At 41.4% G+C, this 17,991-nt stretch overlaps 1 protein-coding gene across 2 annotated transcripts in view; it reads right to left on the reverse strand.

Annotated features, from left to right (window-relative positions):
• Positions 1-1,894: 1,894 nt before the first annotated feature.
• tafa4b (TAFA chemokine like family member 4b) overlaps positions 1,895-17,991 on the reverse strand; it is a 38,203-nt gene continuing 22,106 nt past the window's right edge. Inside the window, exons 4-6 of one of the 2 annotated variants that reach the window (XM_042213543.1) lie at positions 15,868-16,023; positions 5,212-5,336; positions 1,895-3,079 (exon numbers count right to left, since the gene is read on the reverse strand). In XM_042213543.1, the coding sequence (XP_042069477.1) occupies positions 3,068-3,079; positions 5,212-5,336; positions 15,868-16,023 (293 nt within the window). In that variant the 3' untranslated portion in view covers positions 1,895-3,067. The remainder of the gene's footprint in view (positions 3,080-5,211; positions 5,337-15,867; positions 16,024-17,991) is intronic. The other variant, XM_005945455.3, reaches the window with a different exon arrangement.

The following is a 17,991-nucleotide window of genomic DNA, read 5'->3' on the forward strand; positions in this document are numbered from 1 at the left end:
GAGCAGCCCCCACCAGGCTCACCCTTGGGCACACTAACCCAAGACATTCACAAATCAGAGAGGCAGAATGATGCAGTTTCAAAAACACTTTCTTTTGGTTGTGTGTCCACAAGAGGGTGGGGGGGGGGGGGGTTATGATTTGGAAAGCATCAGTGCAAAAAGCTGCAAACGAACAGCTGAGAAATTAAGATACAGTGCGTGGGGTAGATTGCGTGAAAACTTTCATCTGTGCCATCATTTGTTTCAGAGACATTACAGTGGGAAAAAAGAGAGAAAGAGAGGGCACAAGAGAAGGAGAGAAAGATTCAAAGAAAGGGGGAGTGGAATGGGGGAGAATGGACAAAGATAATGGAGAGATTTATGATGTTTGTACAGGGCGCGATGCTACTGCACTCAGGGCTGTAATGATCGAGCCTTGTACAGAAAAAAAACATGTTTGCAAAATGTTGAACTGCCATTATCTGTGGCAATTATTTCAGTATGTCTCACCCGAGCTTTGATACGGAGGGTAATTCTGGAGAAAATCAATCCGGTCGTTAAGTGATGACGTGACGAATCCTACTTCCGGGTCTAAAGTAGTCTGCGTTTAATATGGCTTTTGTGTTGTTAACATGTTTAATGTTTTGTATTTTCTTCTATTTGATCTCAAAAAGCTCCTAAAACAGTCAGTGATCACTGTTGACCTCCCTCGGCTTTTATTACCACTAATCATTTATTTAAGCTCAGTTTTTAAAACCTTAGGATGTAACTACAGCCCAGCCCATGCAGCAGTATATGAATGACTAACCTCGTATTGTGGATGGATTATCTCAGTTGTTCTCCTGGCTGAAGTTTGGTCCTTTTACAGCATCCTGCCATGCGATTACATTTGTTCCTGACCACCGAGAACACTCACGTTAACTTTTATCGAGTGGAAAAAAAGTTAGCTTGTTTATATTATGCTAACATAGCTGTGTCGCTAGCGGTCACGTAGCACATCATTATATACCAGCTAGCCCAACTTCAGTAACCCTACAAACGTCACTGCTGTTTAGTTTTCTGTCTTCATTTATGTTGGAAGTGATAACAGAGCTGTACGTTTTAATTTGTTTCCAAAACCCCGCAGTCAGGACATGCTATATTGTATTTAGATAGAAGCTAGCGAGCTAACTCCTGCTAACTTCTAACTCCGTTAAATGTCTGTGGAACAGTTTACCTCTACAACTACGTTTGGTTGAATCTGTGGAATCCTTTAAAAAAAACAGTTAAAAACTTTACTGTTTAAACAAGCTTTCTGTTAAATGGTAAAATGGTAAATGGCCTGTATTTATATAGCGCTTTTACTAGTCCCTAAGGACCCCAAAGCGCTTTACATATCCAGTCATCCACCCATTCACACACACATTCACACACTGGTGATGGCAAGCTACATTGTAGCCACAGCCACCCTGGGGCGCACTGACAGAGGCGAGGCTGCCGGACACTGGCGCCACCGGGCCCTCTGACCACCACCAGTGTTGACCAATGCTTTTTTACATTTTTATATTTTTAATTTACATTTAAACTCTATATTGTGTATATCATGCATTTGCTAATTATCGTATTGTTTATTTTAATCTCTGTGTGCAGCGCTTTGTGACTACCTGTCTATGAAAAGCGCTTAATAAATAAACTTTACTTACTTTACTTATGTCATAAATTCCGTTTTCATGGATGCCTGGATGTTAAACTCAATTGTTACACCTGGTAGAGCAGAACGCTGATCATTTTATTAAAGATGAAAGACTTTAGACAGTTTTTCAACTCTCAGTAATGCCATAGTGATCGTTTGATATATGGACCTGCAGCGGAGTTTAGGCCCAGACACGGCTTGTGACGTCAGACTTAACGACCGGATAGGCAACGTGCGCGCAAAAAAACTAACGCGTCTAATAAAAAGAAGCTAAAAAGAAACCTCATCGTGCGGTGGGTTTGTATCTGTGGTGCTTTTAAAGATTAAGAACCAGAATATTTGGAAAACATTTTCAGCAAGGAAAAAAAAAGAAGGAAGAAAGAAATAACAACATTAGAACAGGTCACACTTGTTTGAGCATTTATGGTCCTCCTTTCAACAGTCAAAATAAGAGATGTCGCAGTACCGAATAAAACAGATCAAAGCTATATAACTCTGAAGGCCGAGCCTGGAAAATTTCTCTGGGCAAAAAAATGAGACGGATGAATCACACTTTAATAGTTCATATTGTACCAAGCTGTATGTAAGTGAAGCTCGACAGTCTGAGCCTTTTTTTTTAAACAAATAACTACTCAGAATGAGTGAGGTGTGATATACATATTTATCTACTTCAAGTGTCAGACACTTTACAAAATGCTCACCTTCAGTTTCATGTGACATCCACAGCAAAAAGATGGGAGATATCTAGAAAAACAAAACATTCCCAAACGGCTTCGACTAGTGCAAATATCTTACATGAATTTTTAATATGTTGTTATGATCCTATTGCAATTCCTAATTAGAACTGCAAAATGACTCCCGCAAAACAGTCTTTGTGGTAGTGACTTGACCCACAAGAGCCGTTTAAATCTAATTTGCTATTTGCTAGTTATAAGCTGCTAAATCTCATGTACCCATCCAGACTGCCGCCAGTGTTTCCAGTATATGTTCAACAGGTTTGAACCGTGTCCAGCAACACTCTCAGCGCCGCCTCTAGTTCACATCTTACGCTCGTCCCAGTAAGCTTTGTTGAAATATATACTTTGAAATGCTTAATTGGAGTTTGAAATCAAACGTTTCTGATTAATCCAAACTGTTCATTATTGGAAAAAAAGAGTCACCTTATTGTCCACTGGTACCCTGATTGTAGTCCATTGGTCTCAACAACCAGCATATTACATATGCTGTACACGTGGCTCCATGTTGCCAAGTGAACATAGTTTGTGATGAGTATGTTTGATCCCATTATTTTGTGATGGATATCTTGACAGCAGTCCTTTCCTTTCCCGCATCTTACAGTAAATACAATATGTGTGAGTCATCCATCCTTTCCACATGGAAAGCTTCATGTTTCCTCATGGCTCGGTGGCTCTCTTGCTATCGGGTGACCTAAAAAGAAAAAAAAGAGAGAGAAGAGAAGAGAATCAGGGTCGCAGAGACATCTAATCACATGAAGTGCTTCACAGTGGCTGAACAAATGTTTCTATTTGAAAGAGACAATCGGATGTCAGGGGTGAATATTTAAAGTCAAACAATTTCCTTTGTATTTCAGCCTCTGTGTCCTTTTCATTGGACCAAAAGAGCTTGTTGGCAGTCTAGCCGGTGGTCTGATTGCAAGAACCAACAGTGTCTCAACTGGTTAAGCTGAATTTCACATGTCTTGGAGCTGCAATGGTTTGTTTACACTTGAACAGAGAGCTGAAGGAGTGTAATTGCAGATGTAAAGAACTTGTTTCCCAGCAAACCCAGTGCGGTGTGTGTTTATGCTGTATAATGACCAGATATGTTCATGCATAAAATATTAATTCTGCTTGTTCCACTCCTGCAAATAAAACTACATTAAGTAAGAATGAAAATACAGATCTCATGGTGTGGTGGTTTTGCTGTTTCTTGTTAAATGATGATGCCTCAGTCAGGCAATCTATGCATCTTTCTACAACACACCTACGCCGTGTGGGAGTGAAAGAAAGATTGACATATACTGATCATCATGGTGAATAATATGCTGAGGTGGTACAAGGAGGTCAGAGGAAGAAAGAGAGACCCAGTGTAAAGAGCAGAGCTGCAGAGAAAGTAAGAGAGCAAGGCCGTGTGAGCAGTTGCCAAGGAATCGATGTCTCATTGCAACTATCTACAGTGACATCTGCCACCAAGTCTCCAAGTAACTGCTCGCCAGTCCCAAAGCACCTTGCAAATTCACAATTAATGTCCACTGATGCAGTTAGCTTAAAGGCCTCATCAGACAAGGTAGGAGGGACAAAAAGGAGAGGAAGGGAGTGAAGAAGAAGAGAGACGGCAACGTGCAACAAAACAGGGATAATTGCACCTATCAGTCCCAGAGTTGGTGTTAGGCCCAGGGTCATTAATTCCACTGCCTGTGACTGAGCTCGGCAGTGCCTCTGTTCCTCAGTCTACCCCACTCACCAATTTAATTACGACTCTTAATTGTGAAGCCTCTGTGGAAGGCCCCAGCCATAATGCATTCTAATGAATGCGACAGATGTTGTTCTGTTATGCCATCTCTTGAGCAATTAGTCTTATGGCGCCTGCGCCGCTTTCCCGTCCAACTGTTTCTCTTTTTATATTTCACCTGTAAATAAACACCTGCTCCATCCCACGGCACGCACTCTGGCGCATGCACACACACTGCCTGGTCGTCAGACCCACAAATTAACTTTCACACTTCAGCAGATTACAAAGGGCCATGAAGGGCCCTCATTTAAATCAATTTATCTCATATGAATAGCATCAGTTTACTCGACATCACATGGCGGTTGTGTGGGTTAGACTGTACAGAGGTCTCGGGTTTACTGTGATGGTTGTTTTTGTTTTTTGTTCTTTTTGATTCGTCTTACCTGAAGAGATACGGCTACAGGAGCTCCACAAACAATCACCTGGAGGCTTGCCTGTTGATTAGCGCTGTATTTTCTTTGTAATTTATAATGATCTCTGAAATAAGTGATTAAATTAGACTGCAGTCTTCTGTGGGCATTTTGAAGATTCAAACAATCTCTGTTTACAAGATCAACTTTAATTTGCTTGGGAAGCCCTTCTGAGTTCTTTCTTTTCATATACTGGCGTATACAATATGAACACTAGCAAGAGTCATCAAGTTGAAAGTTTGTTTACTCAACACTAATTCAAGCAAGATGTTTCACAGACAAAAGAAATCAATTGAATTGAAGATCAAGGTCATATCTATCTACATCAAATGTTAGTTAGGTTGGTAATACATGCATTTTTTTGTATTTTTTTTTTTTTGGACATCACATGATTCTCGTGGGACTTTTTGATGTGAGCACTGATAATTTTACACGCTTTGTTGTAGCACGCTGATGAAAAGATTTCAAAGGCTACGCTATAATTAGAGTTACACACTGCACGTAGGTCACGTTGCAGAAGCGCAAAAAACACAGGTAAGAAATCCATGAAAAGGAGAAGCGTTGATCAGTGATTTCACATCAGAGAGAGAGAGAGAGAGCAGGCAGGTTTAGACAAACAGACAAATGCATTCTTCTTACTTTGGTGGTTTTGACTTTGTTGCCAGTGCTGCAGGACCAACCGGTCAGGTCAGGAAGGACCTTACACTCCTCCCCATCCATACATGGCTGCATTTGACACCACCACTTCTGGGCTACAATGGACGCTGGAGTAGTGAGCGGATGTTCAGAGAGAAAATTAAAGACGGAGGGTTAGTAAATGGATTATATGACATGAAGAGCAAAAGGCTAGAATAAGGCAAATTTACAACACCAACGTGACCAGCACACCATGCAATAATTAACACTGATCACTGGCAACCACCAGAACCATGGACAGCACACTGTGAATAAAGATTACTGGGGTTTTTTGTATTCATAAGTAGAATGAGAAGAGTTGAGAAGTTCCCTCCTGCAACACTGCTGATGTTCACTTGTTTGTGTTTTGTTTTTGTTTTTTTTTTGCTTCTTGTGCAGATGTGTGAATTTGCATGAGGAGCTGACAGTGACTTCCTGTAATTCAAATGAAATTTCTGCTTATCATTTAATTGCCTTTTGTTACATGCAAAATCAGCAAAACACATTAAGTGAATGGAACCAGCATTATTCATATTGCATAAGACCAAGGGAAAAATAGGATTATGAAGAAGAAATTCTATCAATAAAAAAAGGCTCATTTATTTAAGACAACATGCTGATTCTGAAGTGCTGTATGATTTTTGCAGGGCAAAAAGAGCTCTTTGTACTAAAGCAAACAATTAGAAGCTGTGTTTTATTTACCGACTGCAACAACTTTTATTCTGTTCAAACTAAGAAAAACTTGGACGGCAGGATATGCATGCAGGATCACAAAAACAAAACACTTGTGGAGATTTTATATTTTTTCTAATCGTATTAAACGAAATAATTCTAATTATTAGAATTACCTAAGTTTTGATTAACGGCAGCATCCAGTCAAGGACATATTTGAACCAAATCTAATAACTCAAATCATCCCAGCATGATGATGTTTCAGAGAGCTGCCGCTTTGACAGAACTGCTGTGGCGTTGGGTTCTTTGTTAGCAACTCCTGGATCTGTTAAAAAGCTGTTTTTCTGTGTTTCAGTGAACAAAGCTTGATGCACCCTTCTTCTCTTATTGTAGTCTCGGATGAAAACTGATCACGTTATGGTAAAACACTTTCCCACCGTCATTCCAGCCGTGGTTTGACACTTTTATATGTAGAATAACGGTATGACATCTGACATATTCACTTAGTTCCAGTGCCATGGTTCATATTAATGCAATACTATCTCATGTGGGTGAACAATGAGGTAACATGGTCAATGCCGCACATTCGCTCATATTTGACTGCACATCTATACAGTGCAGAATCTATGTTTTTGTGAATGTCATAATATTATAGTTTTTCAAGCATGTCCTCACACGACTGAAAATGTACCTGACTTGGTAAATATGGTCTTGAGCTACTGGATCCTGTTGCACAGGTAGGAAAGTGGATGCAGTCTGGGCTGAGCTATAGTTTATCCGGTATTAAAAGCTAAAGTTTCCTCCATCTTAGCAGCTGGCACTCAAATCTCACAGATCATTTGACCCCACCTTGTAGACAAGAGACAGAATAAGAGAGAATAACTCAGTCCCCGCTCTCCTAACTCATCATCTGTCCATCCTTTAGTCTCAAAGGTGAATGCAGAAAGAAAAAAAGAATCCCATCTCCCCAACTTCATCATCATTAAGCTGCTGGACTGATGGTGTTTAGAAAGAAATTTTTTTCATATCTGCTGTTTCCAACAAATGAATGAGATAAGCTGGTATTGTGAGGAAAATTGACTTTCAACTGCATAATGCAAAAGAACATGGGCCAATTCTCTCAAGCATTCTGGGAGAAGAAAACAGTGCCACTAAGAGAAAGAGGGAGAGGAGGGCGGGAGGGAGGGAGACAAGACTAAATAATAGCTGTTCACCAAGAAAACATCTTTGTAGTGAGGAAATGAGCAGTGAGAGGAACTCGGGGAGGCAGAGTGAAGGGTGCAAAGGAAAGAGGCCGTTTGAGGATGACTATCACTGATTGTAGTGGTGAAAGGAGCAGATCAAACAAAGAAAACACAGGAAGAGGAGAGTAGCAAATTGAGGCGGAGTGGAAATTGGCGAGAAGCAGAAAGCTAACTTGAAGCTGCCCAGTCAACACAAAAAAACCTCTCGCCGCTATGATGAGGCTAATGTTGAACACACTGTTATGATACATGAGCTCAGTGGCAGTAAGCGGTTCTAAAAACCAATGGCTGTGTAATGATTGTTAATGTGGCCATTACAGTGTCAACGACAGTGCTTTGTACTGCTAGAGTGTTATATAGAGCTACTAGGCATGGCCTTTGAGTGCTATTATGGAGTTAGTGTTTATTGCACCTTATCTCATGCTATTACTAGGAGGGTGGGGCATGACACATAAGAACCTGCCTGTCAAGTGAGAAAATGGACACGAGTTTGTACGTGGCCTGTGATGTCATGGATAATTCAAGTACTGGACGGCATTCAGACAGAGATCTCAACAGGTCAATGGTAAAAAGATTACAGCAATACTGTGCACCAGTTAGTTCTGAAATTATCTCCACTGGAGCCGTATTTTTCCTCGCTGTACTGATGGAGGAAGTTTAGAGGCCAGTAGGAAGCTTTTCAGGTGCGCAACGGTTTGAATGACTGAAATTCAATATTTACATTTAGAAGATTTAGATAGTCATCTTGAATAGTTCACTAATCCACTTATATTAACACTACTGACCCTCGTGAGCCTCTACAGTAAATATGAAACCACAGACAGCCTCCAGCTAGTTTAACTTAGCACATAGACCAGAAACCGGCTTAAATAGCGACCTGTCCAAAAATAATCAACTTCGTCCACTATCACTATCAAAACTCTTAAACTGCATGGCATATACATATGCCTTTTATGTACAAAAACAAATAAAAAAGAGCATATAAGCAATACATGATGGATTTATGGAAGACTGTGTGCTGTCTTAGCGCTCAGTCACACTGGCCTAGAGACCCGTCGCCAAGCATCTGGCAACCATCAGGAAAAATGTGCATTCCCCTGGTTGTCAATAGTAAATGATGGCTGCTGGCAGTCACTTTGAAATCAAATGCTAAAGCTCCACACAGTTGTCAGTGACCCACCCTGGTAGCTACTGGTCATCAGAAAAAAAGGAAAAATTCAGTTGCTGGAGGTTGTTGGCATTTGCTAACCTGAAATTGGTCACATGAACTGGTGAAAGAGGTGTATATGGTGCTGAACTGAAAAGTTCCTTGGAACTGCTGTTGTCACCCAGTAGTTTGCATGGGAGACGCCAACTTGTCTGCAGACACAAACTATTCACCAAGCAGTGGAGAATGTTTTCCTTCGAAGAAAATCTGTGCCTTTTGGGATGTGTTGGTTGCAGCGATAAGGACAACTTTTACTTTGAAGACAAATGGTCTCCGTTTCCAGTTTGCATCACACTGTTTCATTTTAGCTCAGAGAGGAATTAGCAAGTGTTCACAGACAAGTTAGTGTCTTCCATGCAAGCTACAGACAACAAAGGTGGGAATCTGCTGCCATCCAAAGGATTTGCAACGGGCCTTTCAGTGCAGCATCATGTACATCTTTGTGATCCATTTCATGCTAGTGACTGGCAGGAAAATCCGAAGAAATGATCCACAACTAGTCAGGAGGTGCACATTTTCCCCCTCATGATCAGCGGCTGCCAGATGGTCGCCAACAGGTCTTTCGGCCTGTGTGACTGAGGCCTGAGACATAGCAAGCACATAAGGGTATCAGGAAGGACATCTGTGGCAAAATTCTGCACCTGAGCAATAGGCAGATCCAGCCGATGTGGGGGCTCCACAGGAAATAAGGGAGCAACATTAAGTACCTACTGCTTGCTGCTTCATACCACATGACTCGTGACTCATGTAACAGTTGTTCTTTGGTCTCAGTTAAAGTCTCTCTTACAAAACAAAACAAAGTGGAAAAACAATCATCAGCTGAGTTGCTTTTAAAATTATTAAGCTAAAGTGACAATGACGACTTTCCACTGTGTCTCCACAGTCTTGCCTGTAATTTTTTCACAATAATGTTCAACAAGTACCAGTGAAAATGAATCACTGCCAAGTTCGTCAAACAGAAAGACATTTTTTCAGGGAAAAATGCATTTAACACAAGAACTCCCCCTTAGCTCTACGTACTCTAATTGCATCAGTCTCATTAAGACTCTACATTTATATTCACAAAAGGTGCCCATGCTAATTAAAAAAAGGTTTGCAGCTCAGGCATACATTTCATCACAGTTACTCGCAGTCGTTATAGAAGCTGCACTCAGAATGCCTTTTAAGTTCTCCTGCAAACTTTCAGCATGGGATCAGCTGAGGGCAAACGTCTAGACAGGGCTTTGTTTAAGGTGCAGGTGATTAGGCAACAGAGAGGAATGGAGCTACAGTATGTTATTCCCCTGGCTCTCATTGAGTCTCCTGGGTTGTCTAAATAAGGTCTGCGGATGCTTTATGCTACGAGGGTGCCTACAGCTTTTGCTCGCCCGCTACTGATCACAACATGTCAATCTAGCACACACCTGGTAAATGTCACTCAGCATTCTGCCAGCTGCAGCTTCACTTTTTTCATTTTTGTGTGTGCAAACAAGCATGTCAGCCGTATGAGCATTCATCCCAGCGCCGCCTCTGTTCATGCCTTCTCTGCCACTGCTTGCATTGATATTGTAATGTTTGTGACATCAAGTGGACAAAGTTGAAATTGCAGGTCTCCTTCTCCACTGCATGAAAGCAAAAAGATATTTTGTTCACATCCCTGTGGCACAACGCTGCTCAGTTATTGTATGCAATGCCTTGATTCTTGCCAATTAGCACTTCAAGAATGCATGCTGTGCTCCAGCTTAGCAGGTGAATTAACAAGCGTTGACTGAAAAAAAAAAACACCACCTCCATTCACCTCGATGCCAAAAATATAAACCTGATTTCTAACACTGCTTTAATTTCTGATTTTTACCAGGTCAACACAATAGAACTCTCAAAAGACAAAAAAACTGTTATGCATAATCTAAATCATTTCTCTTTCTTTTCCTCCTCAACCTCAGTAGCATATCCTGGGTCTACCCTGGGGCCTCCCCACAGTTAGACATGCCCAAAACACCTCACCAAGAGGCACTCAGGCAGCATGCTGGTCAAATGCCCAAACGCCTAAACTGGCTGCTTTGAATGTAGCACCTCTACTCAGGGCCTACCCTCTAAGGGTGAGATATGGTAATGAATATAGTTTAGCTATATTATAGTACATTATTCATTATTCTCATGACCTTTACTTTTATGATGTACCACAGTAAAAAATGTACATTTTCATCCATACAGCCTTTTTTTGATGGATTGAGCCTTTCCCACCTCGTCCTCAGTTCATCAGTGGGCAAAAAATGTATCTGTCACATTGAATGCAAAAAAGTCACCAAGTTCAAAGGGACTTCCCTGACTCCTAACCTTTTCATCTAAAGTAACCAATTAGCCCCTGATATAACAAAACTAATTTAATGACTACCTATCCAATTGTGTAACTATGCTGTAGCCTGTTTGATGTTAGCCAGGACATCCTATCACACTGTGCGCACAGCATGTGTCTGTGGGAGTGTATACCCATTAATACTTTACAAAGGCACTGCTTGAACTCACATGATGGAGCAGCTGAATATATACACTACAGCAGAGGAGGGTTTCTTTGTGTCTGTGTCTGGGTGCTTACACATTTATATGTGCGCACATGTCTGTTGAGCACTATAGATGTAATGTGGTTTTCATGTGTCCATCTATACAGTCCCAAATGTGCAGTAAGTGTAAGCTATAATGCACAATCAGAGCATTCCTGTGCCCTTGCTCCGAGGTCATCACTATTTAAAGGGAATATGATGCACCTCCATGTACTCAAACCCATACACACCCATAGGCAGTTTGGAGGTGGACCCAGATATATGAATGCTCCCAGGCTTTGTAACAGTTCCACTCAGTGATCCTGAAGTGCAGAAGCAGTTGGAGAGCGGCATCCATCTCTTTCTACAATGATTTACTAACACACTTTATCTCCATTGCCCCAGCTCGCACATCCATGCCAGCACACCCAGGTATGTGGACAAAAAACAAGAAGAAGAAGCAAAAAAGTGAAAAGCACATCGGTATAACTGTCAGACAAAGACTGCACGCGGTTTATGGTTATGCACATACACCAGAACAGATTGGCAAAATTTCAAAAGCATGACATTAAGGAGCAGATATTATTGTAAACAACAGCAGGTTGATGTGTGCTGAAACACTTAACTAAATTTCTTGGCCCAGCAATGAAACACAGTTTGGCTGTCACCATATCACACAGCGAGCAAAATTCACTCAGCCACCGTTTTTATCAGGTCGCCGTGCTCTCTCTCGTCCCCCACCGCCAAACATACTTTAATGACAGTGACTGTGAAAAGATTTAAAGTCATTTTGTCTGGTACCCAAAAAAATCACCGTAAAAACATGCAGTTCAGTTCACTTTATGAGCAACTTTCTGCTTTTGTACAGAAGTGTACTCCAGAGAAAGCAGATCAGATGGATGCCGGTGCTACTCTGATGATACAAGTGCAGAGGTTTATTTATTATGACATATTGTTACAATTGCTGCTTACATCAATAAATTCACACTGTGTGATAGTGTTCACAATTGGGACCTTTACATCTAGTGAATCTGGTCAATCTTCAGGTTCAAGGTTCCTTTATTGGCACCTCTAGGCATATTTGTTTTGCAGTTAAAAGAGCAGACAACCCTTCTACCAGACATCAAACACAGACCCTGGACAATATTCACAAACACATGGTGAGAAAAATAAAAGAGAGAAAAGAGAGAGGGCTCCAGGCTTCACTACAACCCCAACTGCAAACCTTCAGACTAATAAATACAATAAAAAAAAGGCCAAGAAGCTAAAAACAATATCATAATAAATCACAAATTAAAAATCAATGGAACCGATATTACTTATTCAGATAAAGAATAGCAACATGGGACAAAGCTGTTTCTTTACAGCTTTGTCCTGCATTTAGGGACTGCTAACCTCGTCAACTAAGGGGTGGCCGTCAGCATTTACGATGGAACTGATCATCCTCTGTAGCTGTCTGGTATAAAGAGGCTCTGGGCTAAGCTGCTGTTACTGTTCACAATTTGCAACAGTTTGTTCCTGTCCTTCAAAGATAGATTAGCGTAGTGTGACACCAAGGAAAACATTTCCATAACATAACTCTGCTACTGCACTTCTTTTCTTGACATCGACCTGTTTTGTTTGTTTTTTAGGATATATAAATATAAAATATATGTGAGCCACTCAGAAGTGGACAGGGTGCATTTCTCCTACAGCGTTAGCCCGAAAAGAGCTTCACCGCTTGACTTCTATTTTTTTTCCGGTTAACAATTCTACCTCTGCAAACTCTTCACGCGCAGATTTAGACTTCTCCAAATGACCTTACTTTTTGCAGGACAAACCCTTTATTCTCACACGCCACCAGCGCTAATTCCAACAGAGAAGAAAAAGAAAAGAAGCCAATACAGAAGTGGGTTTCAGGGTTGTTGTGATGAATAGAGTTCACTTGAAAAAGCGTATCCCACCATGCAGTGCAGCAGCCCAGTAATGGGACCTCTCACCATTAACTCCTCTTTCAGCCAGCATCAATAATGTAACTCCATTTACACTATGGCTTTTCTACAAAGGCTACCTGCTGAGAGGGGGTTGTCTCTTTCCATCAGTGCTCCAGCCAAAAAAAAGGGGAGAGAGAAGCACGCGTGGATGTGTGCGTGCACTGAGGTGTGTTTGTGTGCGTAAGAAAACCCTGGATGAGGTGAGATCTTTTGGAACTGTGAACTCAGAGGTCAAGCCTGACTCATGAGATAAGTGCTGCTGAGCACTGGATTTGGAAGTGAGAGGAGGTGAGAGTCCGAGGTGAGATCTGAATAGAAAATTAGAAAGCCTCGTGACCGGTGTGACGGCAGAACCACGCAGTCTGTGCGTGCGTGTGAGTCGAAAAAAGTGATTAAGACCATCAAAAAGAATCCATCACTAACTCTCAATCACACGCAGAGTGCATTAGGTTCTCATTAGTGTCACTCCTCCTTTTAGCAAACGAGACCACGTCTTTGAAGTAAACAAATAAAAGCAAGGAATCAGTGCAGTGCCTGCTCTGAAGGGTTAGCAAAGTTTCACGTGATTCCTTGTTTATCCTGGCTTTCATTACAAAGCCAATCATCTTTGCTATGGTTGCCTGGTTTTATCATTATCAAGCAATAGTTCCCATCTTGGAACTCATCAAAGAGGTTAAAAAACAAATCTACTTTTTTATTGGGTGAAAATGGTGCTGAAATGAACCAGCAGGTATGCTTGTTACTAAAGTTATTTCAATGGGGAAAGCACCGTCTACTGGTCACGCGCAGCAATAGCAACTCAGTGCCTGGAGGTTGGCACAGACTGGCAGTGTGTGCACAGCCCTGACTAGTAAAGGTGGAAAGCGTGCGGGCATTTGCAAAGTCAGATAAAACGAAGACTCAAATGAAAATGGGAAGTTGTATTAAAGCCGATTGTATGTAGCAATAGCACAGCTGTAGGATTGGGAACCAAGTGTCAAAAATAATGTGCATTTTAATAAGAAGTTGCCATTTGCCAAACTAAATGACTGTGAGTAGTTCTTGTTTGTGTGCTGCACTGTCTGTCAATAGACGTCAACAAACAGCGAGCCGGGGTGAATGAGATTTGTTTTGGCTCGTTTTTTACCCTTCTTGATAATTACCATATCATTCATTTACAGCATTAGAGTGATAATGGGGCTAACACGCTATTTTTCATGGAAAATAAACCAAACGCTGTGAAATCTGATCTAGCTCCAAATCTGAAACAGAAAAAAAAGAGACATCACTTCAAGTTTGCCCACAGATCTCACATCAAAGACTCTATTTGTGTAGATTCATTACTTATTTGTTTGCAAGTGTGGAATCAGCTTCCAGTCCCCTTCCCGAGGTGACGTTAACAGTATGAATAACCCTCATGCTTTGGAGAGGTAGTGTCTCCGCTCACGTATTGAACAACTGTGTATTTTCTTCTGGTAGGGGGCTAATACAGTGCGATTGGATGAGGTTGGCTGACACAGTGTGTGTGTGTCTGATCTCAGCGGAGCGTCTGCGGATGATAGGGGTCAGTGACACTGCTTGTTTCTTGCTGGGCAGCAGCTCTCGATGCGGACAAACGGGTGCAACAGAGGTCTATGAAAACGACCCTCAGCTTTCGTCTGTCCATCTTCGCTACTAGCCGCACACTCAGCATGTATAAACAGACACATTTGTGTATCTGAGCGAAAGTCTGTGGATGATTAATTAGCTTGATGATATTTTTGTTGTTGTCGTTTTTCAGAATCCAACATTTTTATTTAACTGTTGACTTGAAAATCATAACCAACATAAGGGTTTGATGTCATGCTTTTATTTGTTTATAAAAACATTCCTCTCGCTAATCACCCAAATGTTCTGTCTGAACCCATAAAAACATGCAAAGAAAATACTTTCTCTATCACCATCTGTCAAATACTCGCGCGGCCTGACTGGATATGAAACGTTAAGCTGTCCCATATACCAGCATTCCTTTAAAACCGCAGCTTAAGTATCCAATCTGATGTCATATCTTTGATTCTCCTTTCATATGGCATGGGGGAATTAGCAAGGCAAGGAGAAACATTACCGACATTAGTGGCTTTAACTTTTCATGTTATCTCCTTGGGATGCAATGAACCCCAAACCGCTGGTGAAAGAGGACCGAGATATATCCAGGTTTACTTTAACACATTAAAAATCCTATTACTCAAGACCCACTTAAAGGTGCTTTACATTCATTTTCCAGTAAACATCCTATCTTAATTTAAGTAAAGACAATGGTGTGAATTCACTCTCAATCTCACTCCTTCTATTATAGGGAAATAAACTGAAAATACATTTTCAATCCAGCAGCAGTGTGCCATTAAAAAAAAGTCATTTTCAGACAGAATCCAACCTGGCAGCAAATTTAAACTCATCTATTTACGTTTCTAATATCTCCAAAATGAATCTAGTAATGATTTGTTTTAGGTGAGAAGTTTCATGTAGAAACTTTAATGATGCAAGATAATTAAAACCATTTTTAGCCTTCGTGACCCCGCCGGATTCAGCAGCGTGTCAATTATTACAAAAACATGTTGTGCAGCGAAGCACTGTCCAAACCTGCAAAATCTTCATTTGGAATTCCAGTCACGCTCGCAAAGGTTTCCAACAGATACCAAAAAGATCTGGCAGAAATGGAGAGACTCTGCTGCAGTGTTGTGGGGGAGATGTCTGCAATATGATGCACAAAACACAGAAACCGAAAGCACACCCTACTTGTTTATGTGTTTCACAAAGCAACGATGCCCAACAAATTCAGGCCTGTGCGCTGTTAGAAGACGGGGCTGATTTTCAGCCCAAACATCCACTCAGGCTGTTGGTCGGTGATCAGCTCCACTAGAATCACTAATTCTACTTCATTTCAAGAGATTCTCACATCGGGTTTTGTTTTGTATAAATGAGGAACCACTGGAAGAGACGCTTGGCCTGATATACACACTCACACTAACACTCACACGTAGTTTTACCTTCCACACAGGAGGGTCTGGCTCTGGTCGTGCCAGCGACCTGCCCCGGGAAACAGGAACACTTGACGGTTTGAGAGCGCTCCTCAATCTTATTCTTATTACAGCAGCGATGCACCGCCACCACCTCACATGTCCCCTGCTTCACTTGGTATGATGCTGTGAGAGAGAGAGAGAGAGAGAGAGAGAGAAAGAGAGAGAGAGAAGGAGGGGAAAAAAGGGTGGGGGGATTATTTGCTTGAAATTCATCGACTGTAAGGGAGATTTTGTTGGTGTTTTGGCATTTGTTGTTGAAAATAATCGAGTCGAAATTCAAACACATTTGCGCCGCAAATAACAATCAAATACGGGCCAGCTTTTCTGAGGATTAAACAGATCTGCTGAATAATTTACTTTTGTTTAAACTCCTTGATTTATTCCAGTCTCAGTCTTTGATTCATAAGTAAACACTTTTTAGTGATATTTTGCTTTTATTCTCAGCCCAGCGCCCTCATTAACTCTGTCACAGAGGCGACTCTTGTTCTCGTGATGGTGTGCATGGAGGGAAATTAAAAAAAGCAAACAGCATATGAAAAAATAATCATTTCTTTTTGACTCCTTTCAGACAAAGCACTTGATCTAAGCAGAGACGTGTGCACTTTATTTAGTTAGAGGAAATCGCTGTCACGTTTGCATCTGCATTTTTGTTTTTATCATTCCATCTCCATGCACGTCTGTCTGTGTGTTTGGTTCCTTGCATTTGTGTGTGCTTCTTAAAGTCATGATATATGTGAGGATAATTGTTTTACCTGACACCTCCAACAAACCAGCCACCTCTAATGTCTCTTATTAGCTTCTCACTTCCCAGCAGGCATTGGTCTGGTTAATTATAAGACTCTCCGGACAACAAACGAACCTGAGGGGTTGTAGCACAAACCCAAAGCTTTCTGCACAGTGGCAAAATGTGGTACTATGTGTGTGAGTGTTTCGGTATTTTTTGTTGAATTCCTTCTGAACATCTTGCCCCCTCACACATGATTTCTTTTCAGAGTCTTCAGGGACTAAAAGGTGACTGTATCTTCATTTTAGGAGTAAGCTCACGAGAGCAGCCATTTATACTTTAACTTGATCTGTCACATGTACAAGGCAGCAAGGATGACTTGTAAATTATGTTACATAGTAATGCATAGAAGTGTGTAATGCGCACTGTGTTAATGTTACATTCCCCTCAGCACATGAATAAACCCATGAATCCCTTAGCAGAAAGGTTTTTGTACCTACCTAAAGGAAAATGCGCCAACCAAAACTGTTGGGTACAATGTTTAGTGAATCTAAGCTTTGCTTATGGCTTCTGAATGGATTCCAGCTGCCTTATCTTCCCTCTCAAAGCTTGTTGTGCACTCTTGAGAGTCTCTGGCACCGTTTCCCGAGCACAGCAAACTCTGCTGGCGACATAACTACCTATAAGCCTCTTTACAGCCCTGGAAAAACCTTGGTTATACTGTACCATAAGCCCAGATTTCATTTATGTACGTGACTATACCCAGACTCCAAAACTTTTCATGGTAAGCTGAATGGGCTTTACAGGCAGACACAAAAGTGTGCACAAGCACACACACTCATACAGCGCACACACTCAGCAGAGGGTTCCATTTCTGCAGGCCATGGCCCCTCTCATCCTTTCTGATTTAAAGTTTGTTTGTTCTCTTCTCCAGAGAGCCCCATCAATGATCCCTGGCTCTCTGAGGGCGCCCCTCCGCTATCATCCCTCCACTTTCATTTCCCTCACTCCTCTGTCTCGGGCTCTCCTGAGGCTGGAGCAGCTGCTGGATTACACCCGTGCACACTGCACATGCACTCACTGACACACGCAAACATATATATAGGCTCTGTGTAATGATAAAAATCAAGAAAAGATCAAACTCAGCACAAGTCAAATGGACAAGAACTACACATTAAGTCATAGTTACAACAGCAATAATCACAACTGAAGCTCAAAGTAACAGCGTAAAAATAAGAAAATCTAATTCAAGCACAATTTTATAGCCTGTACAAAATAAATAAGAAATTATTCTGCTGCTGTTGCAGAACTGGAACTGAGTAAGACTGCTCAATCTGCTGGCCTTATCTCAGGAAAAAGGCAGCTTG

Source organism: Haplochromis burtoni, unplaced genomic scaffold (genome assembly GCF_018398535.1).
Source record: "Haplochromis burtoni strain Fernald_Lab_line unplaced genomic scaffold, NCSU_Asbu1 Contig_451, whole genome shotgun sequence".
In the NCBI taxonomy this organism is placed as follows: Eukaryota; Metazoa; Chordata; class Actinopteri; order Cichliformes; family Cichlidae; genus Haplochromis; species Haplochromis burtoni.